General features: G+C 40.7%; 1 protein-coding gene across 1 annotated transcript in view; it reads right to left on the bottom strand.

Annotated features, from left to right (window-relative positions):
* Window positions 1–21,991, bottom strand: part of OTOG (otogelin) — a 106,268-nt gene that overhangs the window by 5,587 nt on the left and 78,690 nt on the right. The window contains exons 41-54 of the mRNA XM_028732722.2: window positions 21,683–21,903; window positions 20,447–20,585; window positions 19,003–19,197; window positions 17,539–17,751; window positions 16,512–16,616; window positions 14,958–15,068; window positions 13,971–14,072; window positions 13,501–13,599; window positions 12,626–12,666; window positions 7,144–7,219; window positions 6,162–6,340; window positions 4,839–4,943; window positions 3,586–3,705; window positions 2,265–2,310 (exon numbers count right to left, since the gene is read on the bottom strand). Coding sequence (XP_028588555.2) covers window positions 2,265–2,310; window positions 3,586–3,705; window positions 4,839–4,943; window positions 6,162–6,340; window positions 7,144–7,219; window positions 12,626–12,666; window positions 13,501–13,599; window positions 13,971–14,072; window positions 14,958–15,068; window positions 16,512–16,616; window positions 17,539–17,751; window positions 19,003–19,197; window positions 20,447–20,585; window positions 21,683–21,903 — 1,752 coding nt within the window. The remainder of the gene's footprint in view (window positions 1–2,264; window positions 2,311–3,585; window positions 3,706–4,838; window positions 4,944–6,161; window positions 6,341–7,143; window positions 7,220–12,625; window positions 12,667–13,500; window positions 13,600–13,970; window positions 14,073–14,957; window positions 15,069–16,511; window positions 16,617–17,538; window positions 17,752–19,002; window positions 19,198–20,446; window positions 20,586–21,682; window positions 21,904–21,991) is intronic.

Below are 21,991 nucleotides of genomic sequence, written 5' to 3'. Positions count from 1 at the left end.
AGCAGATCTGAAAAAATCAGCAGTTCATACTACAATACAGCTTATTTCAACCAGATGTTGTGACCTGAGGGCATGATGCTCCTATGAGGGAGTACATTGTTGGAAATCAACAATGGTTCTGTCTGGTTTGTTCCTACTGATTTCCAAGAATATGTACCTGTGTTACAGCTAGCACTAGGTACAGGAGTGACTGGGCTAACGGGGAATGGGAGCAACAATGACATTCCAGAACCTAATAAGAATATTACAAATCGAACACATTATATATGATACATAGATGCACAAACATTAGGGAGGAATTCAGTGTTGCGCTAAGGCATTCATTCCTTCAAGGTACATATTTTGGCTCTACACTCCTGTTCCCCATCCCACTGTTCCAAGAGTTCTCCCCATTCCCCCATGATAATAGGGGGGGAGGGGAATGAGGGTAAGGAAATAATTCCATCAAGGAAGCATAACTGCCTGGACTGACAGAGCCTCTTAGTGCTACTTTGAATTCCTTCCTGAGTTTAAATAATGTTTTATATTTAAAATAGGTTCTTGCACTTGTGCATGTAACTTTCTTTTATATGTAGTAGTTGCTAAGCAATTTCCTTCTTCTTAAATTACACACAGTAATATCTTATTTATTTTTTCATGTTTGTGTCCCATTTTTCTTCCAGGGAGCTCAACATGGAATATTTTAGTAATTGTATTGTACTGACATGTACATATTACTGCAAGTATTGCTATGTAGCTACGGTAATAATATAATGCATGAGCATTACCAATTCTATCCACTCAACAAATCTACAAGGTAGGTTTAGGCTGAAGTAAAGTTGTCCAAAGCTACCCAAAGTGCCTCATGACTGAACAAGGATTTGAGCCCAGATCTTCCAAGGTGAAGTCTGACACTCTAACCACTTCACAATAGCCACAACCCAACATGAAGACATGTACTGTTAGTCTATGGATTTTGGTCTAGATGTGGAACTACATGATGTGCCATACAATCCTTTGAATGTTTACTTGGAAATAAGTCCCACTGAGTTCAATGAAATTTACTCTAAAGTAAGATAGCATAGGATTGCAGCCTCTGATATAAACATATACCCAAGTGATTCTGGGCTTAATAAAAACATAAGTATCTGTGAAATTATGAAATGAATAAGCTGACAACTCCTTTGTACCATAAACGAAGATACTGCCTCCATGATTCATTCATCCGATATATTTAAACAAAATATTAGTAATAGTTTCTGCTTTTCACAGTGCCTCTACTTCTGTAATGTGTTAACTTCATTTTGAGGAATACCAAAGAGAGCTGATATCACAAAACAAAGAGCCACATTTTCATGAACCTCAATTCTACATGTCAAGTTATATTTTGAAAATGGCACTGTTCCCTTTATTTTCTTTTAAATGTAAATTAAACAGCTTAAAATATACCACATATCATAGACAAATATGCCCCTACTTTATTAATAATAATTTCTTGACAAACTGAAACCATGAGAAACTTTATTTCACACATACACCCCGCAACAGCTTTTGTAAATTGTAATGGGATATCAGCTGCAGAATTTCCTGATGAATTATGTCCCCATGTAACAACATTATGGCTTTCCTTTTCGTTTCTTATTTATCCCATAAGTACTTATTTGTTTATGACTGTTTGGTTCTGTTGGTATTAATGCTTTAAATAGTAAAATCTTCAGCTAAAGGAAATACACAGCAAAGCTCATTTAAATAAACTAAATGACCATGCAACCAAACTAATATTTCAAATCATAGTGAATGAATCATTGATTAGCAATTTTCCAGCTCTTGCCCCACTCCCAGCTGGTTGGTCTGATTTGTGAATTATGATTGAAAGAATCACTACTGGTTGCAGAAAAGTAGCCTTAGATTCAGTCCCAACCAGCGAAAATAACACAGGTGTCATTCTAACCTTAGTAAATATTGTCTTAACTCAGACTGAATCTAGATTTAGTTTTACTGGCAATGAGACACCTGTGTGATTTTTTTACAGTCATTCACAATCTCATACTAGGCACACAATGATCTAAACAAAACATGGACGTAAATTTCATTGATTTAAATGGCACATGATCTCTTAATAACTAAAGTTAAGTTTAGAATGTTACTGCTATTGTAAGCATTTGGTAAACCAATTTTATTCTTGTTATTGTTAGTGCTGCTTATTATTTAGATGTTTCGGAAGGCAACAAGTACCCCTCAAAACTCTCTCATATGTACACCATTATTGATGTTTTGGTACTTACATGTTTTGCAGCATCCTTCTAAGAATGGTACAATATATCCTCCAACCTGAATTTGTATTAAAAAAAAGTCACTACCAGTATAAAATCATTTTTAGCACTAATTCACAGGTTGTAGTAGTAGTAGAGATGAACTATTGGAAGAGCACTTAACTGCACTATCAAGAAAACTAAACAGTAAATAAACCAGAATCTAGAGAATAATACAATATTTATTTTAACTGAAACAAAATATGAGCCTGAATAGCTCAGTTGGTTACAGCGTGATGCTGTTAAATGCCAATGTTGCAGGTTCGATCCCCATATGGGACAGATACATATTCCTGCATTTCCAACTCTACAGTTCTGTGATTCTACAGTTCTGTGATTCTATTATTACATTTTTTTAAAAAACAACAACCTGCGATTCAGCGTAACATTCACTCTAAACAAAAGTCAGATCAACAGATTAGGAGCAACATAGCAAGGCTGCTCTTGAAAGTCTACTTGAGAGGAAAATGTAAGTATAATCCTCTAGGCACTTTGCCTGCCCCTCTGAACTGCATTGGAGTGATACAACAATAGCTTTCTTCCCATCATCTGTAGAACACTTCTACACCTGGTAAACCAATGAGTAGTCACAGTGCTCACTGTAGAGGCTTTTTTACCTTTATGGCTCTGAAAAGACTCTCTCTCTCTCATTTATTTATTTGCATCTCTCTCTCTCTCTCTCTCTCTCATTCATTCATTCATTCATTTATTTGCATCTATATCCCTCTTTTGTTCCAAGGAATTCATGGTGGTGTACATGGCTCTCCCTCTCTCCATATTATCCTCACAACAATGCTGTCAGGTGGGTTAGGCTAAGAGGTGGAGACTCTCCCAAAGTCACCCAGTAATCTTCATGGCTGAATGGGGATTTTAATCCTGGTCTTCCAAGTCCTAGTACCTACAGGCTAACCACTTCACAGCACTGGATCTATGGTAGTTTACATTACATATAGCTCTATGGTAATTATATTACCATGATGTTGTGAGCATCCCTGTTTCCCCACCAGTGCTGCCAGGGCACTGGTGCTGTGGTGGGCACACAGAGACTTACTACATGGCGGTTTTGTGATCTATATGTTAAGTAGATCTAAATGTTATAGCCAGGAGAAGGGTCACTCACCAGAGGGAGGACTGATTTCAACAGCATCCCATTTCCAAATGCAAAGTCTAACCTGTGTTCCGGCTCTTTCGCCTTTACGACCTTTTGTTCTATCTTGTTGCAATAAATGGAAGTGTCCAGAGGAAGCAAAATAAAAGCTTTCAAAATCGAATGCAAAATGGATGAACCACTGACCTTCACACATTCTGTTTCATTAAACGGTGGACAGCTGATGGCTGATGTAATTAGAACAGGTCCAAATGGTGTGTTTGTGCAGTCGTATCTGACACAGTTCGAAATCCAACTGGTGCCAGGCTATTTTGAGTATTTAAAATAATTATCAGAAATACAAACACTTCAAAAACCAATAGAATTTGCAGTTTTTTAAAACAAACAAACAAACAAACAAACAAACAAACAAACTTGATTTAAGGTCAAAATAAGCCACTTGCTCGCACTGAGGGAGCTTTAACTGACATTCCTAACACCAAATACAATCAGTATTGTGCCTTTCTGAGAAACAAGACTTCCAGATGCATCCACAAAATAATACAGTTCTGCACTGTAGCAACCTTGGTTTATTATATTTCTTATTCCCACATAGTCCTGTGACAGACCAGCATAATTCAATGTGACTTCTGAAAGGTTACATAACTCTATGTGGGGTGCAAATTTGCTGTTTCTCCTCTGTCCCACCTCTTGTGAAGAGAAGCCAAAGCCTACATACTGTTAAAGAGCTGTACTATTGCTCTACTACAGGCATCGCCAACCTGTGGCCCTCCAGATGTTTTGGCCTACAACTCCCATGATCCCTAGCTAACAGGACCAGTGGTCAGGGATGATGGGAATTGTAGTCCAAAACATATGGAGGGCCCAAGGTTGGGGATGCCTGCTCTACTATCTATAGTGCTCCTTATTGATCTTACAGTTGTTAATTTTCCCACCTTAAGATTTTTCAATAAAATGAAATGATGGGAAGAAGAAGGGTCAGCAACTGCATTTGGCCACTAGACTCAGCACTTACCCATGTCCTCAAGGCGGCTGGGAGGTTGGTGCTGTGCAAGCACACTGGTGGAGCCAATCTTGCACTCCTGCTGGCTGGTGTGTTTGCATGGCACCAACTGCCTCACTACCTTGCCCTCTCCCTCACAATAAAAACAGTGACTCCATTGTCAGGAGGCCAGGTGAGTACCATCATCCCACCATGTCATTCACTACTGTCCAGGTAGCTCCCATCATACATAGCTATGCCATCACCAGAGTAGGAATGTTGAACTTCATATTTCCTAAATTTGTTTCACTAATGTAGTTTGAGCACAGATTGCTTGCTCAAAAAATTCCACAACAGGTTTTTTGGTTCGGAAGCACAAACTTAATTCAGCACTTACGCTTAGTAACCAATGAGAGCTACTCTCCCTCCATAAGAAAAACTGTAAGTACGAATTTACCTTAAAATGTGAAACTGTTCCATTGCTGAAAGAGTGAACACAAGACACATTCTTGCATTTTCCACAGCAAGTTGTTAAATCCTCTGGAGGTTCATAGACTTCATTCTGAAAAAGTAAAGGATATCATTTCAAATATAGTTCAAATCAGGAATTAAGATTACAGACGTGTATTTTTTATTACAATATTCCATTGAACTCTGTCATAATCATAGTATCTAACAGTACTATTAAATGTATAATTGTACCTTAAATAAATGTACAGCTGCTATTACTAGGAGAACAGTGTACTTCAATGGCCCTTAGACTTGCATATGGGGAAGCTGGGTTCATGCTGTGGCTCAGCCACTTTGAAATTGATTGTGAGCCATTCCACGTGATCAGTTTTTAGCATAATAAATGTACAGTTCATACACATTTGTTGTGTCCAAGACAGATTATCTTCTGTTGCCAAGATGCCATGATACAATAAAACCAGGATAACCTGGTTAATGTCCATCAATGTTTGAGGCAACAACTTCTTAAGTTCTGCAGAGAAGTCAGGCATGGCTATTAAGTTTTAATTCATGCTGTGGTTTGACTTCTGTTTGCTCATGGCAATTACTCAGCTTAAATAGTGAACTATGTTTGCATTTTATAACACATTTATGTGTATCACATGCACATTCATGTTTACGCCACTAAAGCATACATAAAATGACTTTCTATATTCCATATTAGCAAAAACATGAGCGTTTTCACAATTAAATTGTATTTATGCATAGTGCAATATTTCAACAAGCCTTTGTCCAACACTAATAGCATGAAATCCTGTCCTCATAGAAAGGATTGTTGTCTGCATTTGCTGTAGCAGAATAGTTATAATGATGCTCAGTTTCTTGTTTGTTGTACAGAAGCTCTTCAAGCCTCAACAAACAGATACAATATCAATTGATTCAATATACGGGGAAATTTTCACCAGGAACAAAATGCATTGTATCAACTGATTAATTTATGTAATGTTTGGTAAATATACTCTACATTTCTGCAGCTTGCTTTGATCCTTGAAACTATTACCTATGCAGAGGAGTTAACTTCTAACAGCAAGTATTTACCTTTGTAGAACAAATCATAGCAGCATTAAAACATCTATTCTTATAACTGAATGCTATCAATGGGTCAACCACTAATCCCAGTTTTCAAATAAGACCTCTTATTAGAGATTCTGGGTGGGAAAATTAGTGCAACTGCACTAGTTTCCTTTATTCTTAATAAAATGATTTACTTTTATTATTCCTTTCTGCTATCTACCAGAGAAAACCCAAAGTTAAATTCTAAACTTCTTACAGATTTGCACCTTGCCGCACAATCTATAGTGGATATATTTATCCGATAGTACTTGGTAACAGGATCAACTATGCTTGTGCAGTAGGAAGTGTGGCAAACACCATCAGGTGAGTGTTCAACAATGGACTGTCCTGGATGCAGAACACCTCTCTCGCTGCTTAGGCACACTTTGTCTCTTGCTGGAACAGATTTCCAAAAACAAAGTACATTGGATAAAGTTAACTGAAGTAATCAAAACCGATGACAATTGATGCTTCAAAAGAAGAAAGAAAAGTGAGGACATAATACTTTTAGACCTTCACAAATATCATTTGGCTTATTCGTGAAAGTGAATCAACTGAATCCATTTGTATCTATTTATGACTTTATGTTGGCTCATACTGGTCGCCTCTTAAAAAACCAAAGGCCACATTCATTAAACATATCTGCTCAGCTTTTCTTGAAAGCATAAAAAATATGCAGGAAAATTTTCTAAGAATTATTTCCTTAGAATAATGAGAAACTATAGATTTAGAACAATTTATAACTATTACACTAACACTGATTTAATAATAATAATAATAATAATAATAATAATAATAATAATAATAATAATACTTCCAATCCTTCTACATAATGCTTCCTTGGAAACACAGCAGCAGCATATGAAACTGGTTTGTCTTCCACTTCTGCTTCATCATGGTTCATTGTTTCATACAGACAAATGTGTTGATATTAATTATGGCTCATCTGAAATAAGCCATCTTGAAACCAAGCTGGCTTGTTTCAAGCAGATGATACTTAATGTTAGCTACTTTGTGCAAGCTTGGATAAAGCAACAAACTGCTTAAGCAAAAGGGGAAGTAAAAGCTTACAAACCTCTGGAAGGGGAGAAGAGTCTGTCCTAAACTATGGAACAGCATGATGTGTGAATGTGGCCATAGCCTTGAGTTAAATAGGATAAATTAAATGCTTTTTTCAACCAAAAATCTTGTACACTTACAACACTTGTACTTAGTGCAGTGACAAACATTTTCTGTGCTGTTCTGGAATTGTTCATCTATAATCAGTTTCTCTCCCTGTCCATAAAAGAAGAAAAATACAATTACTATGTCATTAATGTTGCATTTCAATGTCAGTGCTAAGAAGCACAGATTATATATATATAATATACACGAAGCCAAGCCAGAGCACAACTAAGTGCAGTACAGCCATCTTCTCAGAAAAACTCTTCACAAAGTTCAAGAGGTCAAGACACAAAGGCCTTAGCAACTAATCCACACCTAATGACCCACCTAAGTGGTACTCAGGATATCACTCAAGAAATCACTCAAGATATCCCTCAAGTAATTAAGGAACAAAAGAAGAAAAGGCACACTAGCCTGGGAACTTCCTCTCTGCCCAGAACATTGGAGGCTATACACCACACCTCCTCAACAGTATTTATAGGAACTCAAACACTGAGATCCTGCTCTGTTCCAGTAACAAGAAGCCGAAAGCACCAGCCTGAAGATGACGAGTGAGACCTCGTCGAAACGTCGCCTAGACACCCCATCTTTTACACGGGAAGACACCCGAGGACACCAAAACCTGCATTCCTGTACCCGTGAAAATCTACGAAAGCAAATATCTCACCTCTACGGGGAGGAAACCTTCCAGCTGACAAGAACCTACGAGAAACTAGAAATCCGAAGAGCCACCATCTTATGTGATCTCTTGTTCCTACGCAACTGCCGAGACAACAACTTAATTCCCACATGCTTCCAACTTAAATTCCACTCCAAAACCCCAGCTACCGAAAGGATCCTGAAACGAACTGAACTATCCCTAATCAGAAACGAACTACACAAGAAAAGATACCTACTAAACCAAACCAACAAAGATATGCTCACTCTTCACCTCAAACTCTGTAACAAAATCCACCCTGCACTCTGGGACAAATGCAAACAACTAGCCGTCTGGAGAGCTGAAACGGAGACCTCACATAAGACAGACACACACACCAACAAACTCCACAAACTAGAGAAACGCCAGAAGCCCAGCCACCCTCCACAACAACCCATGAAACAAACAGTACATAACATATCAGACAGGATCCTCACCTCAACTGAAACCAAAGTACTCTCCAAAGGTTTCAACTTTGCAGTCGCCCCGAGACGCATCCCCACGGAAAACATCATATGCGGAGTCGAAGCTAGCCTAACCAAAATCAACCCAGATGAAGCCAATAAAATCAGACTTGAAGTCACCAACATCCTCTGCTCCAGCAAACCACCCAGAAGCAATTTACACAAAGAAGAACAGAAAGCACTCACCAACCTGAGGAAAGACAACAACATAATCATTCTCCCAGCAGACAAAGGTAATGCCACTGTTGTGATGAACACATCGGACTACCAAGCAAAACTATCAAATCTACTCCAAGACCCTACCTATCAACCTATAAAAACAGATCCCACCACCTATCTGGAAAAAACCACCAAATCCAAAATAAAAGCCTCTCCTATCAGTGAAGAAATCCAGCTAAGAATCATCCCCAGAGAAAAATCATCCAGATGCCCCAAACTCTACGGCCTCCCCAAGATACACAAAGAAGGAACACCACTCAGACCAATAGTCAGCTCCATAGGCTCACCTCTACAAAATCTCGCTAAATTTCTCGCCAAGCAACTTCAGCCCTATGCAGAATCCATCTCTTCACACGTTCCAAACTCCTTCCAGTTCATAGAAACAATAAAGAAGCAAAACCTACATCCCAATGACCTACTTGTGAGCTTCGATGTTGTATCTCTCTTCACACAAGTGCCCATTAATGAAGCCTTGACAGCCATTCAAAACAAATACAATCCCCCCGAATACATCTTGGACCTGACCAACCACTGCCTAACCAACACGTACTTCATCCACAATGGACAAAGATACAAACAGATAGAAGGAGCACCTATGGGATCACCCCTCTCACCGGTCATCGCAAACCTGTACATGGAACACTTTGAAACCAATGCTTTAGACAAGTCAGAACACAAACCCAAACTTTGGCTCAGATATGTTGACGACACCTTTGTAATTTGGCCACACGGGAAAGAAAAACTGGATAGCTTCCTCACACATCTCAACAGCCTACACCCCAAAATACAATTCACTATGGAAATAGAAGCCAACAACCAACTTCCCTTCCTTGACGTCCTAATCTACAAAAAACCTGATGGCTCCCTAGGACACACTATCTACCGGAAAAAAACACACACCAACCGCTACTTACATGCACAATCACACCACCACCCTGCACAAATAAACTCCGTAGCCAAGACTCTCATCTCCAGAACCAAACGCCTGGCTGACAAAGACCACCTGACAACTGAGTTACAGAATCTCTCAAATGTGTTAATTGCCAATGGATACCAGCAAAACAGGGTTATGAAGCTAATCCAAAAAGAAACACCCCCCAAAAACCAAGACACAGAAGAAAACAATGGCATGGCCCTCCTTCCTTATATCAAGGGCACTACAGATAAAATTAGCAAAATCCTCCATAAACACAATATCAAAACAGCCTTTTGCACCAACCAAAAAATAGCCAATATCCTCAGAAACCCCAAGGATAAAATCCAGTTGGAAAACCAAGGGGTCTATGAAATACCCTGCAAAGTCTGCCCAGCCACGTACATTGGACAAACAAACAGACGAATAAATGCACGTATTGCAGAACACAAGAATGCCGTCAAAAAAGAAGAAAAAACTTCCTCTCTTTTCCAACACATGAAAGAAACAGGACACGAAATTAATTTTGCAGATTCCAAATTGCTCTTTAACATGGAACATCACCACAAGAGAATAATCATGGAAGCCATCGAGATAGAGAAACACCCTCACAACATGAACAAGCGTGACGACACATCCCGCTTGCCAGACATCTGGAAATTAGCCCTCCCCACAAAAACTGACACCAGAGCCAGAGGCACACAGAACGCCATCACCAATCAACCACACCAGACCCAAACCCAGACCCTCTCCACAGATAAATTACAGACACCATCCAGTAGCCAAACCATGGTGGCACCTCCGGATGCTGCACCCCCCTGCAATCCCTACACAGATCTGGCTGGCACAGGCCACAAAACCACAGCTCGCCCCTATACACGAAGCCAAGCCAGAGCACAACTAAGTGCAGTACAGCCATCTTCTCAGAAAAACTCTTCACAAAGTTCAAGAGGTCAAGACACAAAGGCCTTAGCAACTAATCCACACCTAATGACCCACCTAAGTGGTACTCAGGATATCACTCAAGAAATCACTCAAGATATCCCTCAAGTAATTAAGGAACAAAAGAAGAAAAGGCACACTAGCCTGGGAACTTCCTCTCTGCCCAGAACATTGGAGGCTATACACCACACCTCCTCAACAGTATTTATAGGAACTCAAACACTGAGATCCTGCTCTGTTCCAGTAACAAGAAGCCGAAAGCACCAGCCTGAAGATGACGAGTGAGACCTCGTCGAAACGTCGCCTAGACACCCCATCTTTTACACGGGAAGACACCCGAGGACACCAAAACCTGCATATATATATATATATATATATATATATATATATATATATATATATATATATATATATTCCCCTTGTAATTCTTCATTTTGTTTCTTAGTAATAAAGTACTTTCGCTACTTAAGCTACATTGGGAGGTAAAAATCTGGTTTCATAGCAATGTTTAGAAATATGGAATGGGTAGCCTCTGCCTAGTGGTATACATGCTCAGGGAACACAGGCCTAAAAATAATACAATATTTCTTCCTCTCAGACAGTTTACTTTTACCGGTATATGTTCAAACATTAAGTGTACCACCCAATCTTATAATGATCATTTAAAAGTCTGATTGGATTCATTTCACTTATTCCTAATTATGCACAGGATGTCTTAGTCAAAGGGAAATTACATGCAATTCACTGCATACTAAAAGGCAATTTCTTTGTCAATGTTTGCTAAAAGCAGTAGGTGTCATCCATTTCTGATGTTCCACTTGTGTACCAGACTTCTGCATCTACAAATGGGACTTCCCATTCCTCTCCTACCCCAACGCCCTCCTCCTAAATGTGCTCTGGAGTTTTGGGGAAGTCCTGCTGTGTCTGCTGGTGTGATGTTGGATCTCACCCATCGTTCCTAATCCAAATGCTATGTGAGCATTTGGATGCTTTCCTGAATGCTTTCCTGCTTTCACAAACAGAAGCAGATGCTGGATCAAAATACTGGCTACTTACTGCAAATGTTCATTCGAGGGAACTGTGCAGAAAGTATACAGGAAACAGAGCTAAGTCATCCTACCACCCAAGGCAGACAAGGTCACATGATGCAGAGGTGTAGAGAATATGTAGCTCCTGTGTTTCCACCCACAACCCCCTTTCTGGCCATATCTGTGCAAGAGGCATAGCACTCTCCCAGAACTGACATGGCCCATAGAAGAGGTAGGAAGCTATACACAGTACTCCAAGCTCATCAAGCTGAAAAAAGGGTGCAGCTGGATGTCTCCTGCATACTCCTCTGAAAGAACATTTATGATAAGCAACCAATGGTTAATTCCCTGGTTGTTGAGCAGGAGCTACCCAGGAAACAGAGGGATATATGCACAAAATCAGCCAATTAGGAGGGATAAATTTATTGCCAGATGCCTTTATGTGCCCATGGGAGGAGGCTACAGAGCAGTGCTGCCCTACTGGAGTGAGCTGAGATATTTAATAATGTTGAAAGACTCTGGCCTCATGCACCTTGGTGATGGAAACACACAGCCAATGGGCCAATGTGAACATGTTGATTTCTCCTCCTCCTCATCTGGGGTGAAAGGATACAAACGTGAGTGAGAATTATGAAATTGTTTCATAATTATGAATTATGAAATTATGAAATCAAACTTTCTGGGCCCTCCTGACATCTAATTTATGGCATGTCTATGTGGGGCTTCCCTTGTGCTTGATCCAGAGGCTGTGGTTAGTGCAGAGTGCTGCAGCACAATTGCTGACAGGAGTGAGGCCTTGTCAGCATGTAACACTTGTGCTCAGAGATTTGCTCTGGTTGTCAATCTGCTACTGGGCCATGTTCAATGTGTTGCCATTAGTATACAACTTGGGACCAGTTTACCTATGAGATCGCCTTGTTCCACATGTGCCCACTCAATTGTTTCAATAGCTGGAACTGGCACTACTACAGGTGCTACATAATGCCCATTCCAACATTGCTATGAGTCCTACCCTCCAGAGCATGAGAAAACAAGCTTGCTCCACCTTCCACGTGACAGCCTTTAAGATACTTGAAGATGACTATCATATCTCCTCTCAGTCTCCTCTCATTCTTGTTCAACAATATAAATAATGGCAACAAATTCAGTCTATGTCAAATACGACTGGAGTCAAAGATGGACAGCACAATTTGCAGGCAGTTCATTGTATTAGAATAACATTTAAAATGTGTTTTAATAGGATTTCCTCCTTACCAGTTTACACTGAGGCTTAGGAACGGTTTCACATGCACATTCTAAAATGGGGAAGGAAAGTGACAGAATAAATGTTCATACACTTTCATGAATGCCAGCAATCAGCAGACAAAATTATTTCCTAAAATGATGCAGTTCAATGTTTGCCAGGCATTCCATAAACAAGTCTTGTAGCACCTTAATTACTAGCAGATTTATTGTGGCACACACTTTATGGGCTAGAGCAGGCATTGGCAAACTCGACCCTCCAGATGTTTTGGAATTACAGTCCCCATCATTCCTGACCATTGGTCCTGTTAGCTAGGGATGATGGGAGTTGTAGTCCGAAAACAGCTGGAAGGCCAAGTTTACCTATGCCTGGACTAGAGTCACTTCATCTTAAAAAAGCAGTATCCTCAACAGTCATCCAGTTTCTTTAAAGTTTTATTCCCCTGAGTCAGAGCATTCCAGTCTTCTTCATTCTCAAATAATGTCCAAATTTCCTCAGATGTTTAGTGGATGTAGGGTTGAGCTTACTTTATTGCTATGAAGGGGGCATGGGTAGTGCACACATCTTTCCCCCTTTCCATTAAACACTCTGCAACCTCCCCCGCTGCCCACTCTTCCTGCTCTGAAAAAGCCCCTGTCTCAGCTGGGGAGCAGTAACCTTCCTGATCCCCAGCTGAGCTGTGCAAACAAGCTGCGTTGTCCCAGCCTGCAAGCACCTGGGTGAAACCACCTCTCTATAAGACATCTCAATTGGCCCACACCATAGTTAGACTACTGATGGCTCCAGACATTGCTAGATTTTCAACATTAATTCAACATTGCCTTTTTATACTGCAAGATAAATTGATGTAACCTAATTAAAGGACATTGAAAACAACTGTACTTACCACATGTACGATATGGACAACACTTTTCTGGGCTCCATACTTCTACCAAGGACATCCCTAATAAACACTTAAATTCAGGACAACGGTAGGTTTCACAAACTGCAAGTTAAAAGTGCAAAGAAAGAAACGGTGTTGAATGTTCAAGCAGGGAGAGCATTTCCAAAACTCACGACCAAAAATAAAATGTTCAGCAAAGCATAAAGCACATTCTTCATATATACTTCACACAAAATTTTGTTTATACATTGAATCATAGTTATTTGGTTTAATAAATTAATGACATTTTTAAGAGGCATGGATAGCATCTCTTGGTAATAACTCCATATGCTTATTCCATGACTGCCTTAAAATGATTAGGGTAGATTTAATGAGCTTGTCTCTTAATGAAAATTCTGTATTGTTCATCATTTACAGCACTGAAAAATCATTGCAAACAATTAAGAAAGCCTCTAGAGAAATCATCAACTCACTACACTGGTAAGCAGGACAACATCTGTCTGTTGTGTTGCCTTCCACAGTAAGCACTTCTCCTTCCTGGCACGCTGGAATCTGATCAGAGCAAATACCACATGCTGATAAAAAGATTAAATATTAAATTATTAGAAAGCGCACACACATGCCATTTGTTTTCAGTTTTCTGCAAGTGCAAAAATTCTACCTAAAAGGATTGATGAAACTACAATGAAAAGTTGAGCACCACCTAATTTCACTCCTGAATGCAGAACTGTCAACCTTACATCTAGTTAGAGAGTCAGTACGAGAATGAGATTGGTGCCAGACTTTTGGCTGCCCCAATCGTGTGACTTTGATTGTAAAAAGAAAGAGGTCAAATTGGGTGGAGAAGCTTAATTTAGCTAAGTAGTTTTTTATTCATTGGGAGAAAGACTTTGCATAGCTTAAAAAGGGATCAAGTATAGGTGAAGTATTGCCACAGAAACTAAATAGCACCCCTGTAACCTCAAACCACTCAGAGGGTGGAGTGCATGCAACAGAATGCTTATTAGTTTTGGATGGGCTTCCAGTTTGGGCTGATAGAGTATAGGATGCTGAATGCACTGGGGGATTTGAGAAGCAGTCTTTCAGGATTGCAGTGGCCACCACGGAAGTGCAGTTGGACTTTTAGAAACAACTGCAATTCAAAAGATTGGTTGGTGTGGGCCTGCAGGGGATGGGGGAATTCAGTTCTGGTTACATTGTATGCTTCATTGTAGCTTCTATAAAATATGTGCCGGCAGGAAAATGGTGCCTGTACACCACTGCACACCGACACATCATTTCTCTCTCTGTAAGGTGTTTTGTTCTATCCCTCAAGTATCCATATTTTGGATATTGTGCAATACAGAATACTGGGCTAGGCATTAGAGCTTCTCTTATACCATTGTGGCATATATTCCTAGACAGTCTTCTTTGCTTACAAATTAATCTACAGGCTGTCAATAAGAACTAAATTTGAATACCACAGATATAGGATACACAGCAGGTGCCTTCCACATGGGCAGCAATCAGAGTTTGATCTGCTCGGCAGTTTGGAATCTGTTCCATAGACTCACATTTTGCTGGATCACATTCTGAAACAAACATAATATTCTCATAAAATATATGATATTCCATCCTGAAGTCTCCCTAAGGGGGCTTACACTAAATAATAAAATATAACTACATCTTATTTCCTTCTGCGGTGTAACTAGGAATACTGGAGCAAACTGTGAAATATAGGTCTAGCACGTCCTCTATATATGTTGGAGCAAGAGCTTCCACATACCACATTGATACAGTTTCTTCAGTCTTGCCTTCCAAGTATCTAAAAATGGATCTGGGACTAGTGCATGGGAAAATGCTTACAGGGCAAATGAGCACCGCCAAGACCTTCCCAGGCTTGTTTACCTTTTTGTCTCTGTTTCCTTTTTCCTTTGCAACTGCACATGGCACAGGCTACTTTAGCTCTCAATTTTAGGAACAAGGAATTTAACAGGGGCATGTGCTAAAGCAAACATTTGGGTTCCATCCCTCATGGGCAGTGGTGAGCCAAACAGGGCTCTGCTTAGAAGTTGCCATGTTTTGTAGTCCTAAGTTCCTTCCCAGAACAGGGAATGGATTTTCTGAATCAACTGGGGGCAGGGCTAATTAGGGTTTTTAAACATAGTCAGGGAGGGGCAGGGGAAGGAGGAGACACTGTGCCCCTTCTCCCTCCCGGCCTCACAACCAAGAGCAGGAGGGTTCAGTCCTTACCCTCTGGGAAAGGAACTTGCAAAGGAGCACCCTGTGGCCCACAAGTGGAGGACTCAATCCTACTGGGATCTGCTTCTCAAGCACTTCCCTGCAGGGAAGGCTCTTGTGAAGGGATACCTTTACTATCCACAGGATTCAGTTCTGCTTAGGTCTGTGTCACTAGTGATTTTCCTGTGGGGAAAATCATCCTGCAGAAATAGACTCCTGCAGCCTTGCCTTCCTAATACCCTGCCCCTTGACAACTCAAGATTCAGCATGACCCAACTTGGGACCAGATCTAGGGCTGTCTCTAATTTGGCTGGATCTGATGCCCAGCCCTAATAATAATAATAGGAAAAAGGTAAAGATAAAGGGACCCCTGACCATTAAGTCCAGTCACGGAGGAATCTGGGGTTGCAGCGCTCATCTCACTTTACTGGCCGAGGGAGCCAGCATTTGTCCACAGACAGCTTCCAGGTCATGTGGCCAGCATGACTAAGCCGCTTCTGGTGAACCAGAACAGCACACAGAAATGCCGTTTACCTTCCCACTGGAGCAGTACCTATTTATCTACTTGTACTTTGACATGCTTTCGAACTGCTAGGTTGGCAGGAGCAGGGACCGAGCAACGGGAGCTCACCCCGTCGTGGGGATTCGAACTGCCAACCTTCCAATCGGCAATCCCTAGGCTCTGTGGTTTAGACCACAGCACCACCCGCGTCCCAATAATAACAGTGGTCAAGGTCAAACATTTCAATAGAGACTCCTTTGCCAGATATTTCAATTCTTCATTCAATACCTACCACAGCTGTAGCTAGGACAGCAGGAATCATCTTGGTAATAGGTTGCCAGTTTCTCTAGGCCCTTGCATTCAGGAATAAATGTTTCACAGAGGCTCTGATTACAAGCTTTTTAGATCACAGCAAAAACAAGAGAAGAATAGGGTTGAATGGCATTAATAAAACTGATTGCATTTGTTGCGTATTACAGAGAGAGAGAGAAAGAGAGAGACCCTAGGGCTGAAATTTGTAAATGTTTTGTAAAATCCAAGAAGACTTCAACTTGCTTTGTTGCTTGTGCCACATTAAACTTTTCTTCAGGCAATCAAATAAGTGGGGATAGAGTGCTATGAGAAGCTGTCATACTGCTGTATTCTGTTTATACATAGCTGCACTATGAGGACTTGATATATGGGTCTCATTCTCCATTCCTGTCTTTAATGTTGACTGATTTTTAAGGTTAAAAGGGGCACAAGGGCCTGGTATGCAGTATTCACATTGCAGTCTTATGTAAAGACAGGGTGGCAAAGTGGCTGGCAGCTGTCAATGAGGTTCTCTTCCTAGGTGAGTGCTTTTCCTTTCCAAGAAAAAAGCTGGGCTTAAAAGACAGCAAACTGTGCTAGGAAAAGGAAGAAGCCTTGAAACCTTAATTTTTTTATTTAAAAAATCCAATTCTCATGTTTTAATTAAAACTTTTGAAACCTCAGAAATGGAAACCTCAGAAATAGAGCGGAAACCAGTGGCGTTGTCATAAACATCTTATTTGTCACAACTCCGCCACCCCCCAAATAATCTCAGCTGCTTCCTAACATTACTCCTGCTCATCCACCTCCTAGATCAACATATCACTTTATTCCTTGCACAGTATAACCTCAGCACTTGTCAAAGTGATGTACCTTATGAAAGCCCACATACTGCTTCCAAACACCTGCAAATTAAGTCATTTTGTGTTAGTTTGCATATATCTTAAATCAAGAAAAACTTGACTATAGTTTATAAGATATTGAAAGTCAGTGGTGCTGGTAAGAAAGTGTATATTAAGGATACTTACTACAAACTTTCTGGTGACAACAGGATTGATCATCTGGTACAATTAAAGCTACTTCCCCAAAACGCTGGCATTCCAAGTCATTATTTGCTGAGCAGTTGTACTCCACAGGAGCAATGGTCTCATTGTCAATGCATTTGTGCATGCAGCATCCACTATGGGAGGTTTTCCAAGTCTCACCCAGTGCATGTGGCACTCCAGAAGTGTCTGTACAGGCTAAATTGTTGCCAAAGGGGTGGGGGGGGGAATTTATTTATTTTTATAAACGTCTAGATTCTATGACATGTTTATAACTACAGACATAAAGAATATATGACCATGGCAGAGGAAAAAAATTCAGGGGTTGGTAAAGCACTGTTACTCAGGAAACACACCTGAGTCATACACTCTTTCAGTCTACATTTTCCAGACACAGAATGGACTCCGTGAATCTTTTTAAAAATCTGCATGCACACAAACCAACCATCTATGAGTAATGCAAAGAAATGGCTTTTAGACAGATCCCTGAACTGCAGCTCTCTGAAAGCAACACTGCTGTTCTTGGGCCTGTGAGGAACTAGTTCCATTCATTCTAAGGCCACTGCAGCTCCATGTTCAAAGGTGAGTCATCTGAATTCCATCCAGCTGTTCTAATGAGTTATCTGAGGGGAGCAGATTCTGCAGCTTATAGTTATAGGATTGATTTGAAACTTGGCAGTAGGAGAGGTATAATATTTGGGCTAGAAAGGATAAGTGACGGCTTATTTTGAAAAAGTTACGTGTTTGATGGGAGACTTTGGCAAGTCGACGGGTATTGTGCAATCTTCTTCCCCGGGCTTCTGCTGGGGTGCATTTTTGCTGGGGGAAATTTCTCCAGTTGTACTGTGTGCTTTGGAAAATGGGTTGTAATGTTAGGTTGGGGGACCGACTAGTACGTTGCATTTCCAGGGGCAGCCCTTTCCATTTCACCACCTGAGGCAAAATGGGAATGTGCCGCTCCCCCTTCCGCTGCAGCCTTGCTTACTGGGGTCATGCGGTGGCTTCTGGAGAGATCTTCTCAGAAGCCAGCAGGGGCAGGTGGGACACTGTTCCATGGGATTCTGCTGTCTGAAGCAGCTGCCTCAGTCCACCTCATTGGCCTGACGATTACTCTTGAGTTGTGTAACATGCAGTTTTTATTTAAAAGGCACTTTTGTGGCCAATGTTATTTAATGAGATTTCATAATGGTATTTTGGTGTGTGGATAGTGCACATGGCAAGTCAGCTCCTGGATGTAGGGATACCCTTCTGTATTCGCTAGACATTCATTTATTATTTTTCTCATTTTTGTACCACCCATTAAAAATAAGTTACCTGGGTACTGTACACATCCTGAGGGTGATCTAGAAACAGAAGTCTGTTTCCATTCATACATAAACTGGGTAGGACCAGAATAATTCATCATTGCTTGTCAAATGATACAAAATTCAATAGTATATTGATACTTACCACACTTCTCTTCAGGGATGCAAAGCGCAGAGTGTACACGGTGAAGGATGGTCCCTTCTGCGCAAACACACCCCTCAGTCAATATTGAACAAGAGTCTGGATCCTGAAGTTCTGGCTCCATATTTTGACAAGTGCTTGGTGCCTCACAGGCAGATATACAGGCCTTATAGTAGAAACCTTCTGGACAGGGAAAGGCTAGCAACATAACAAACACAGTGTTTAACACAGTGATGCTTCTTCGTGTAATATTTTACATGAGCTAATGTTTCATGTGAACTTGTGCAGGAAAACAGTGACAACACTTTTATTCACTGCAAATTAGAAAGTAAAATTAGAGTGGGAAAATACAGTAGAGCTTAAATTTTCACCTGCTCACATGAATCTCCCCTTTCAACCAATTACCCCAACCCAATTATTCCAGACATATCTTTTATCTTGCAAGCACGCAATTAGAACAGCCAGTGGTTGAGGAGCAGATGGCTGAAAAGTTAAGCACTTCCTCCCCTAAATTGTTTTTCTACTCAGAAGTATCCTTTCCAGTGCTGTACTTTTTGCCATGTGTAGTAGAGGATTGAGATTTTGTACATATTTCTACTGATTTTTCAACATTATTTCTATATAAATAAGCTTGGACTTGAACCTCAGCATTTTGGCTCAAATTCATTGCTTTGTCCCATAGACTGCACTGCCTTTTCATCTTGCAGTAATCAAAGGTGCACAGCCTGGGAGTCATTTTGTACTCACAGCTGTCTATGGAGGCACAGGTCCAGGGCAGCTGTCTACCAGCTCCATCTGGTATGCAACCTGAGACCCTACCTGCTCACACACTGTCTTGCCAGAGTGCTGAATGCCCTGGTTATCTCCCGCTTGGACTACTCCAATGTGCTTTATGTGGGGCTACCTTTGAAGGTGACTCGGAAACTACAACTAATCCAGAATGCGGTGACTGAGAGTGGCTGCTGGGACCATGTAACACCAATCCTAAAGTATCTTCACTGGCTCCCAGTATGTTTCCAAGCACAATTAAAAGTGTTGGCACTGACCTTTGAAGACCTAAACGGCCTCAGCCCAGTATACCTGAAGGAGTATCTCCACCCCCATCACTCAGCCCGGACACTGAGGTCCTCCTCCGAGAGCCTTCTCCTGGTTTCCTCACTGCGAGAAGCAAAGTTACAGGGAACCAGGCAGAGGGTCTTCTCGGTAGTGGCTCCCTCCCTGTGGAACACCCTCCCTTCAGATGTCAAGGAGATAAAGAATTACACAACTATTAGAAGCCATTTGAAGGCAGCCCTGTATCAGGAAGTTTTTAATGCCTGATGTTTTTATTATGTTTTCTGATATGCTGTAAGCCACCCAGAGTGGCTGAGGAAAACTATTATCATCATCATCATTATAGCTATTGCCATCAACAGCAAACAGAGTGTCTTTGATGTGAAGTACTTACAGCAATAATGAGAATTCCTCCATTCTATACAGATGTTAAATTTGTTACATGTTGCAACATAAGCAGCCAGTGCTATACATGGATTCTGAATGTATTCTTTATCTTGGACCCACATATCACAAAAGGAATCTGGAGAAACCTTAACACAAAAATAAAAGTCTTAACTTGATTACTGGTGGATAACTGGAGGGAAAAAAGATCATCATTAGGTGTTTGATGCCAAATAGAAGCTGGGGCAGTTAAATGGGTAAAAGACAGAGTCACCACAATTCTAGGAAGCCCCTAATTATAAACTTGCATCTGTGATGAGCTCACTGTGTAGCCAGCCATAAACAAGTGCCTCTCTCTCTTCCTCAGCCCTTATCCAAAACATGAAGTATAATAGTGACATAATGTGCATGGTAGCTGTAAGAGGAGAGGAAACCTCTAGGTACACAAAAATTTATCGGGCCCAAAATGTCATCAGGACACAGTAAAACAAAAATGCTTTGTGTTCTCCAACTGGTCACTTCAAGAGATAAAGTTCACATGCAATTAGGTATGGCAAATGTTGGACAATTTCTCTGGCAGTTGAAGAAGCACCTCCAAGATGGTGACAAATTATATGTGCTATAAGTAGTCCTCTTAGAGGTTGACACATCTTTGACATGTCGCTGCACCCTATAAAGGTGCTAATGTCAAACCCAGAAAATAATCACTAGTTACTAGAGTAGCAGATGATGTGATAAGGGACTGCTCACCTAACCTCTGGACAATCACATCACTGCTGCTTACTGTAAAGTAGAGGTGGAGGGTCAAGGCCACAAGGAAGACTGGTTCTCCTGGCATGTTTGAGCCATGTAAGTATCACTGCCACCTTGCCCTTCCCCCTCTACCTCCTGGTAAGAGCAGTCTTACAATGCTGTCTGCTGCTGGCATTAGTGGAGTATTAAAAAATGTGAAAAGCAATCATACCAATGCTTTGATAAATGTTCTGATTTATCTGTTTCTAATATATGTAGTACAGTACCTGTACTCTGATAAAAGCTCAATGGTTCTGAAGCATTATATGCAGCCTATCATAATTTCCCTGGAATTATTATGGTTGAATAATCTCTCGGTTGATATGTGAAATAGGCAAAGTTGTTTGTCAGACGAACAACCCATAAAATAAATACTTTTGACTCCTTAAATATTAACAGAAACAGATGATCAACAATAAATTTAATTCAAACAGAGGATCAAAAGATAACATACGTAAGGATGGCAGCTGCTGAAGGTTTGGTTCAATAACGTGTTTAAACAAAGGGAACAGTCTGTGACTGAACAGTTAGTTTCATGGATTCTCTGTTCTCCAATATACTTCAGTGTGTTTGGCACCTGCCAGCTATCTGTGAAAACAACTGAAGCACCCACAGTGCTTACGACGGTCCTGTTGGGTAGCATGAGATCATTTGCTGAGATTCCATCACAGAAGCCTGCAGAAGAGTACAATATACAGATTAGCATATCTCCATGTATAGACGAGATGGTTGGACAGTGTTCTCGAAGCTACAAACATGAATC

This window comes from Podarcis muralis, chromosome 1 (genome assembly GCF_964188315.1).
Source record: "Podarcis muralis chromosome 1, rPodMur119.hap1.1, whole genome shotgun sequence".
Lineage (NCBI taxonomy): Eukaryota > Metazoa > Chordata > Lepidosauria > Squamata > Lacertidae > Podarcis > Podarcis muralis.
Note: the sequence above shows the minus strand (reverse complement) of the source record. Positions and strands in the feature narration are given on the sequence as shown.